Source organism: Palaemon carinicauda, chromosome 42, assembly GCF_036898095.1.
Source record: "Palaemon carinicauda isolate YSFRI2023 chromosome 42, ASM3689809v2, whole genome shotgun sequence".
In the NCBI taxonomy this organism is placed as follows: Eukaryota; Metazoa; Arthropoda; class Malacostraca; order Decapoda; family Palaemonidae; genus Palaemon; species Palaemon carinicauda.
Window position 1 is genome coordinate 31137972 of NC_090766.1, and position 10000 is coordinate 31147971.

Below are 10000 nucleotides of genomic sequence, written 5' to 3' on the forward strand. Positions count from 1 at the left end.
TTCACCGTTTTTAGCAAGTTAACAAAAAGAGGATCTTTCAGCACATGGAGAATTAGTAATCTTACACTATTATGTAAATGTGTTTATGGCATTTCTTTACCAGGTGATTACCACCAAATTTCCGCAACACCTATTTTATCAAAACTGTATACGTCTTTTGGCAAAACGTCTAAATAGGTTTGCTGAAGGTAATCATATGTTCCTTAGTTTGGAATTTGGCCTTCGTAAAGGCCCTGGAGCATGTGATGCCCTTCTTACAATTTCTAATGCTGTACAGATATCCATTGATTGTGGTCAGGAGGATCGTATGATTGGCTATGGTTTTAGTACTGCTTTTGACCATGTTAATCATGAGGCCTTTGTTTTCAAAATCATACAGTTAGGAGTTTGAATTTTTAAGTAATAGATCACAAACATTTGGTGTTGACGTGCTGGGCACCTTAATGAGGATAGGAATGTGATATCTGGTGTTCCTTGGGGTGGTGTTCTTGGCCCATTACTTTTCATACTATATACACATGGCATGTGGTTTGGCCTAGTAAACAACATCGTTGCATATATAGATGATTTTACTCGCTGTGAATCAATTCCATCTCCTGACTGTAGATCTGAGGTTGCTGAATTCCGAAATAGAGATCTAGCTAAAATTAGTTCATGCTGCAAATTATTGAGCATGAAGTTGTATCCTAACAAAGCTCAAAGTATATTTTTATATAGGACGAGGACAGTGGCTCCGCAATATCCGGTTCTCATCATTGATGTATATATATTTTTTTTTAAACTCTGTATGACTTTTAAAATTTTAAGCGTGGTTCTTGATACCAACTTCACTTTTGAGAAACACATTGGGGGTGTCTCTTCAACTGCACAAAAATTGGTTTAATGAGAAAGTCTTAATATTTTCGGTGATCAATCTAGTTTGAATAAGTGTAATATATCTTTCATTAGCCTTGTTTCAGAATTGTTCTCCTGTCTGGTCTACAGCAGCTTAATCTCATCACAATTTGTTGGACAGGAGCTTATGGTGTTTTATACTTATTTTTCCTGATCTAGATAAAGGTCTCTAGCACTGTCGTTCTGTTTGTTTGTTATGCATGTTGCATAAGATTTTTCATGATTCTGACCATCACTAGCATTAATAGTACAACCCTATTCTTAATACTAGGAATGTTGTTATTTCTATCATCATGCTCAATACTACACATTATTCTAGAAGTTTTATACCAGCTGTGTCCAAGTTTTGGAATGATCTTCCCAATTAGGTAGTTGAATCGTCGGAACTTCAGAAATTCAAACTTGCAGCAAATGATTGTATGTTGAACAGGCTGACATAAGTCTCTTTTTAATGCTAATATATGAAAGGTCTCTTTTAATGTTATTACTGCTCTTAGAATATCTTATACAATTTTTCCTCACTTTTCATGCATTTTATTTATTTCCCTTTTTCCTTTCCTTACTAGGCTACTTTTTTTTTATTGAAGCCCTTGGACTTACAGTATGCTGCTTTTCTAACTAGTATTGTAGCTTAGTTAATAATAATAATAATAATAATAATAATAATAATAATAATAATAATAATAATAATAATAATAATATAAAGGAAATTATTCTTAGATATTGCATATTGAAATTAGAAATCCTATCAAAAAGTAATTTGAGGAAAAAGTAATAAACTATTAGTATCCTTATCTTTTGTTGAATGATGTTGCTTCGAATATCTTCCAAGATTGGGAATAAGAAAAGGAAATCTCTTGAGGAAAGCGGTGTCAATTTAGTAATAATTATATTAACTTAATTTTCAATGAAATGGGTATTTACATTCTTTTTTATTCACATTTACCTACCACCAATTCGTTTCTTAGTGAGAAACAATTATTACCTAATTCCTTATGGCATTGGTTTATCTATTTACCTAAGCATTGAATTGTGTAAAGTAGATTTCATAAGCTTCGGTACACATCACGGCAATCTGAGACACAGATAGTTACCAAATGTTTCGAAGGAAATAGTAATCAGATGTTTCTCTAAATGGAAAGTTGCTAGAATTTTTCCCAAAGCAATAGTGCACCTTATTTATGAAGCCAACTATACCAAGTGTTCTGTTGATTGTTGTGAATCATAAACAATGAAGAAGAAAAAGAGAGTGAATAAAAGTAATTATTGGTGACCAATGCTTCATCAAAACATGAACCACAAAACATTTAAAGATGGAAAGGCCTTCCCCAAATCATTTTAAGACCATTCTATAATCTGTTTACCAACCTTTGGTTAAATTTGTCATCCACTACTGCTGCTATGAATATTGTGTTATAGTTAATTCTGCTGGTCTTATATCTATACTTATAATGCCAGTAATGCACTGGCATGCATCAGAGTATATTGATATACAGTCTCCCCCATTGGCAAATAATTTCACCATCAGTCCCACTGCTATTTCTAAACAAAGGGGCAGTTTGTTTGATACATCTTCTCCAACTATATCTATCGAAAGCATCCTCCTTCACCAAACCCTTCTTCTATAAACCCTTCACTCTGTCAGTCATCTAATCCTTTAACTCCCTCCAATTTTTTACACCTAATAGGTTCCACCTAAGGCCCCCTTTACTCCCACCCTTCACCCAACCTTACAACATGTCCACACCACCTCAATATGAGACTTACTTTCCATAGTAGTAACACGTAAATAATTCAAGAGCCTGCCAAACATCCTATTCGGAAAACATGTTATTTAGTATGAAGCAAATATGATGAGAAACTCTTTACTAGAGGGTTCCAGGGATCAAAGTAAGTACACTCATCAGCCAGCTACTGTTTGCAAGACCTCTATTAGATGTTGGTTACCTGGATTTCTGAACAAAGTTTACCCAGAACTTACACGTTCCTCTCAGCCATTTATCCGAGTTGAAGAGTTCCCAGAGAGGTGTCTCGCTGAATATTTCTTCAAGGTTACTGGTGACAATCCTGATATTGGAATACTGACTGAAAAGACTCTTCCTCACTCCGGTGACGTCATCTAAGAATGGAGACACCAAGATAAACCAAACTGTCTTTTCCGGGTGTTGAGCTGCCCAGCTGGAAGGAAGAAAGGAATGAAGCAAAGTTATGAACGTTTCACTCGCATTTGTTATTCATTTGTTTTTTCAATTTTTATGAAAGTATGGATGTAAATTGGGTATCATGGAATTCCACTTACCTCTCTACAGAACACCAACTTCTGTATAAAGGATGTGGACTGCAAGTCGATTCTATCAAGAAGATGTTTTCAGATGAGACCTTAGGTGTCATTACTCTTTCAAATAAAACAATAAGCATTCTGTTAGTTATTAAATTCACAAACATACACTGCATATATATATATATATATATATATATATATATATATATATATATATATATATATATATATATATATATGCATATATATATATATATATATATATATATATATATATATATATATATATATATATATATATATATATATATATATATATATATATGCGTTTGTGTGTGTGCGTGTGTGTGTGCTTGTGTTTGTAAATATCAACCAAAATTGCATACATTATCGTATTCCACCTTTGGGAATGTATATCCAGTGGAAATTAATTCTTGATAAATGCTTCGGGTCGGACAGTAATTCGAACCTATGCCTCTTAGACGAAACCATACCAGCTGAGATGTAAGATTTTAAGTCTAGTGTATTTATTCCTGTCGAATTCTGGAATCTGTTCTAAGACTTGAAATCAACCCATCTCCACCCTGATAGCTGATGGAGATGGTGGAGATGGCTTGATTTCTAGTCTAAGTACAGATGTCTGAATTCGATAAGAATATGTACAGTACATTTGTAATAAACTTATATCTCTCTTGATCGCTCGAGCAGTCCTAGCTGGTATGGATTCGGCTAAGAAGCATAGGTTCGAATTATTGTCCGGCCTGGAGCAGTTATCACAAGGGAAGTTCCACTGAATATACATTTCCAAAGGGATCAAATGCCATTTTGGTTGATATTTACATTGATTAATATATATATGGATTTATATATATATATATATATATATATATATATATATATATATATATATATATATATATATATATATATATATATATATATATATTTATGATTACATATACATATATATAAAAATGTATATATATGTATATATATATATATATATATATATATATATATATATATATATATATATATATATATATATATATATATATATATATATATATATATATATGCATATATATATGATTTTATATATATATATATATATATATATATATATATATATATATATATATATATATATATATATATATATATATGATTATATACATATATATATATATATATATATATATATATATATATATATATATATTTATAAATATATATATATATGTGTTGTATGTGTGTGTGTGTGCGCGCATGCGTGTGTTTGAGTGTGAGTGTTTCACAGCCACAAAAGAAAATACAAAAAGATTCGATTAAAGTTCGCCCTTTCGTCTTATTAGTGAGGATAAATATACATAATAATCGTTTTTCACTGAATATATATATATATATATATATATATATATATATATATATATATATATATATATATATATATATATATATATATATATATATATATATATATATATATATGTATATATATACATATGTATATATATGTATATATATACATATATATATATATATATATATATATATATATATATATATATATATATATATATATATATATATATATATATGTCATGTACAGGAAAATATTTCATACTGAATAAGGTGATATGTGTATTTGATCAAGTATTTTATGAGTTTTATTCGTTAGTTAAACGATAGAGAGACATTGAAATAAAGAGAGAGAGAGAGAGAGAGAGAGAGAGAGAGAGAGAGAGAGAGAGAGAGAGAGAGAGAGAGAGAGACGAGAAAAATAGAATCAGAGTGAGGTGGTACTTTAGAGGCACTGTTTGTGAAAAGTGCTGACATAAGCGATAAATTGGCCAAAACAACGCAGATGGAATGCGCGTCGGTTACCTTGCCGAGAAATCGGAAGTGACATATGTATGACGTTACCATTACGTCAGAAGAAGGGACCAATAGAACACAAGAAGAGTCACATGACGTGACGCAATTACAACGCCCTTGTTCTGGGATACTTAAGCAACAAGCGCATCGAGGAACCAGCTCTTCCCTACAAGTAACCGCGAAAATTGGTTGTCCCTTCTCCCTCTCCCCCCGTCATGGGGGAGGCCTTACCCCTGGTGCACAGTTGGCCGGCACTAACTAAACGTCAAGTTAACAAGATATTTTACAAAGACGGACAACGAAGGGACCGAGTTCCCTAACTGCCAACATATTACCTTTCAACCGGGAGGTCTAAGATTATCTTCGATGAAGGAGAAATTACCAAGAAGCGTGTCAATAGGATGACACAGCTACGAAGAAGCGATCCCTAAATCGCCAAAATAAAATTCAAGGATTTCGCATCCCAAACGCCGAAGTGGTAGAAGTCTACGGTTGCAGCCTCCAATCTTCAAGAAATTATATTGATCCAGTCTGTATTTAAACCCATGTAGATGATTACTGTAAAGTTAATGTACATCCAGTTTCAAGAAGTAAAGTTAAGGAACTATACGGCATTTTACCATCACCCACTTTCCTGAGGGTCTACATATATAATAATTTTATTGCACTGAAAGAATTGAAGAGATACATTTATTTAATTAAAATAATATTAAAGTGGTGCTTAATGAAAGAAAAAAGAAAATGCCCAACAAAGCATTACATATATATATATATATATATATATATATATATATATATATATATATATATATATATATATATATATATATATATATATATATATATATATATATATATAATGAATTTGGGGGATTTAGTTTTTGAAACAAAAAAATGAATATATAAATGGAAGTAAAAGAAGCCCATGAGCCTCGCACCAAGTAATAATTACGGTGTTGCCACTCCTCGTATTTTCCTACTACATCTGGTATTTTTGGATTGGATCTACAGTAGTAGTCTAGTAGTGATAGTATTTTGTTTCTTTAAAATCAGACAAACCCAGAAGTATTTCATTACAGGAACAGCATGTGTATTTTGGATCTCTCTCTCTCTCTCTCTCTCTCTCTCTCTCTCTCATAGGATAAGTGCAGGCGGTCCTTACCCTTCCCCTGTCAACTGATCCCCTGACGAACCTCCCCCCTCCCCCCCCCCATCTCAGCAACCGTTTACAATACTCTATATTGTGTGGTGATACGGTGATACGGTCCAGCCGGTGTTTATACTTGTTTGATTCCCGTAAATGTACGGGCATCTCACTTAACACTTTCTCACACAAATCCATCTTTTCCCGTAATGATTCGTCCATGGCACTTCTTCTCAGATTAGATATTCATTCATAAATCAGTTGACACTAAGTGCATACGAGGAGTGGCAGCACCGTAATCATTACTTGCTGATAAGCTTCTTATACTTCCATTTATATATTCCTTTTTTTCAAACAAAACACACTCCCAAATTCATATATATATATATATATATATATATATATATATATATATATATATATATATATATATATATATATATATATATATATATATATATATATATATATATATGTGTGTGTGTGTGTGTGTGTGTGTATATATATATATATATATATATATATAGATTTTTCTTTTTAGGACCGGGGAAGATGCATCCCACCATCACCCAACCCCCGGAGCATTAGTGGTCGAGGGGGCTATAAACAGAAAAACTCTGCTCAGTAATAGTTCGACTGGGTCCACGTCCTCAGAGTGAGGTGTGCTAGGAACTCTTGTGTTCGACTGTACATAAAACTATCATTTTCCGTTCGTTGACTGAACCTTCCTGCCTTTTTTATATTATGTATTCCGCTCAAACGATTTGTCATCACGTTTTCAACCATTTACCACTGTTCAGATTTATTGTTCATATTCTTCATCCGTAAAGGAAAACTGGTTCAACCAACCCTTTACATCCAAATGCCTAAAGAAGTTATTATCCTAACCTCCCCCTCACCACCATATGCACAACATTCATGAATTATCTTACTTTAAATACATCTTCTCTCTATTACAAATACTTAATTTCTCACTAGTTTTTGCAGTTTCCCTGCACTGTCCCCAATTCATACAGTATCATCTGAAAACCTTTGACATGACATCTTGTTGGGCATCAATATCTACTCAAGGTTTGTTTCCGACTTGTTGCGGGATTATTCCTGTGAAGATGGTAAAATAATAATAATAATAATAATAATAATAATAATAATAATAATAATAATAATAATAATAATAATAATAATAATAATAATATAAATCATTTCACTTTTTCTAAAACCCAATGGTGCAACTTGATACTCATTTCCACGACCATTTTCCTTTTTTTCTTTTTAAAAAAGTCCCTACAGTCTACCGGGGACTGCAGCTATCCCGCTCTGTATTTACCATAGTGTAGGTCCTTTCGCCCATTCATCCTTCTTTCTGAATGTAATTCCCAATAGAAAACCTTTCTGTTCTTTTGATCTATTAATAATTTCCCCTCCCCTATATTTTGAATATTTTCCTTATTTTTTAATTTCTATTTAATCAACACCATAACACCAAAAGACAACATTTCCATTACCTTTGCATCAAGGGGAGGTTCTGTAAAGTATCGCTGCCTGTGGAATATGCACTGTCTCCAGCACAATATTGTTTCTTCCAAGGCACCAAAATCTCCACTGTCTTGCTGGGAGCGACGTCTGAAATATTTCAGGAAGATTTTTTTTAATCATATTGCTTAAATTCTCACTAAAAGGGTTAATTCAAATTAGCTTTCTCTCTTCTAAAGTTACGTTACTGTATGGCCATCTATGATATTTTATTTTCCATTCACTAAAGGAATGTTAGAATTTAGGACGTAGATGTTCCCAGTAAGAAAGGTTTTATTTCCTTCAATTTCAAAGGCTATATTTTACTGACGGGGTTTCTCTCTTAGCATTTTCAAAAGACTATAATTCTTCAGTCTATACAACAAGGACTTTTAATTCTAATTCAGATTCATAAGCTGTTGTCAGGTATTAAGATATGAAACTTAGAACCTACGATGAAATGAATGATTCACCTAAGTGACCAAACTACTTAGTTATCTATTAAAATCCTATAGGGTTTTACCATTCTTTTATATTGAAAATTGTTTACTGAATCTTAAATAGTTATTAATGAAGAACAATAATTTATAGTAGAATTAATATTCTACGAAATAATTTTTGCAACTATTAATTTTCTTAAGAGTTTTTGGCTTGTAAAATGATATTGTTGTAAAGTCGTCAGATGATTGCAATATATTCACTTTAATATACAGATAATTTAATGAACTCATAAAGGGGAAATCACGCAAAAAGCCTCTAAAAAAGAAATTTCCATCTTGATTTTAGCGTCTGATAAGATTTGTTACAACATATTAGTGCTCTTGCTTGGTAGCAATGATGATCTCACCTCGAGTCATTCTGTAATCTAAAGAAATTGTCCATAAACTGATGATCAGACAAGTAGCAAGAATGATAATAGCTAGAAGTTTAATACATGGTTTGTCAGTCATTGTCTCTCCTTCACTGTAAACAAAAGAACAAAATTAGAAATATTAAAAGCTGTTTGGTGAGGATTTTGAAGTTCTTAAAAAGGAAGTTTCTGCTTTCATCTATGCTTCCAAACATTGGCAGCCGTGTTAATTGGTTCATAAGTTGTGCTTCAATATCTATATACTTACTGTACTTACTTCTTTTAAGGGATGTTTTCCAGGTCAATCAGTTTATCGTTTACATTCTTGGGTGTTCAATGTCACTAAGTATTCGTGTTCATTGTCAAATCCACATTATTGAAGCACTTAGAAAACAAGTCTTCAGTTTGTTCTTGAAAGTCTTAATATCAGCAGTCTTTTGGACGTCCAGTGTGAGCTTATTATATAGGTCTTGGGGCTGCATATTTGAAAGCTCTAAGACCTGCATTAGACATACATATCCAGGAAAGGAAACTGCTGAGTGTTTCGAAGTGGCCATCTTTCAAGATTATCATGATTATGGAGAATCTGTATCAAATGCCACTTTTTGAATTAACATAAGGGGTTTCTTCCAGACAATCCGAAGCAATCTTCCATGCTCAAAATGTCAAACAAAGCTTGCGATTATTATCTTACCGTACCTTTCAATAACTTACAGTTTTCTTTTCAGGTTTCAGACTAAAATTTTGTCATTAGATTCAATACATACTCGAGATCCAAGACTATGTAGTGGAGACTTTATGGCATCCCCAAATATATCAGTGCTATGTGAAAGTGGGGAACCACCCTTGTCCCTACATCCAGATTTTGTAATCATGCCGAGTGCATTGAAGATCCTGTCCACCAATTCTCCAACAAAGAAGTTATTCAACTTCACTGACATATTTATTAACAGTCGTGAATCACCATTCTTAATAAGAGCAAATGGGCTATTAAAATCTACAAACATTAAAATGAACATTATTTAGCCATTTCTTTCCTCCACCCTGCACCTTAAAGAAAACAAAAATATGCTCTTATCTTTATTATCTGTCAAAGAAATATATAGCCACTATAAACAACTTGCCTTGAAGCATATTCAGAGGAAAGGACCACATTATACTATCTATACTAATGGCTTTAAATTTTCAATGGGTGCTGGTTTTTCTGCAGTATTCTCAGACAAAATTAGTCAGGGCTCATAACCTAGTATAGCTTTCGTATTTACCTCCAAACTATCAGTATTTGAGATTATTAAATCTTTTAAACATCGAGCGAATCATAAGTTCGTGATTTATACTGATTCAAGAAATGCCCTAAAAGCCCAAAAGTGTTACACTCATAACAATCAATTGGTATTGAAAATTAAAAAGCTCCTTGACAGGTTATACTCCCGTAGGATAG

At 32.4% G+C, this 10000-nt stretch overlaps 1 protein-coding gene across 2 annotated transcripts in view; it reads right to left on the reverse strand.

The window, feature by feature from the left end:
• Positions 1 to 10000, reverse strand: part of LOC137632788 (lactosylceramide 4-alpha-galactosyltransferase-like) — a 50449-nt gene that overhangs the window by 8711 nt on the left and 31738 nt on the right. Inside the window, exons 2-5 of one of the 2 annotated variants that reach the window (XM_068364873.1) lie at positions 8557 to 8672; positions 7703 to 7820; positions 3194 to 3289; positions 2876 to 3072 (exon numbers count right to left, since the gene is read on the reverse strand). In XM_068364873.1, coding sequence (XP_068220974.1) covers positions 2876 to 3072; positions 3194 to 3289; positions 7703 to 7820; positions 8557 to 8659 — 514 coding nt within the window. In that variant the 5' untranslated portion in view covers positions 8660 to 8672. The remainder of the gene's footprint in view (positions 1 to 2875; positions 3073 to 3193; positions 3290 to 7702; positions 7821 to 8556; positions 8673 to 10000) is intronic. The other variant, XM_068364874.1, reaches the window with a different exon arrangement.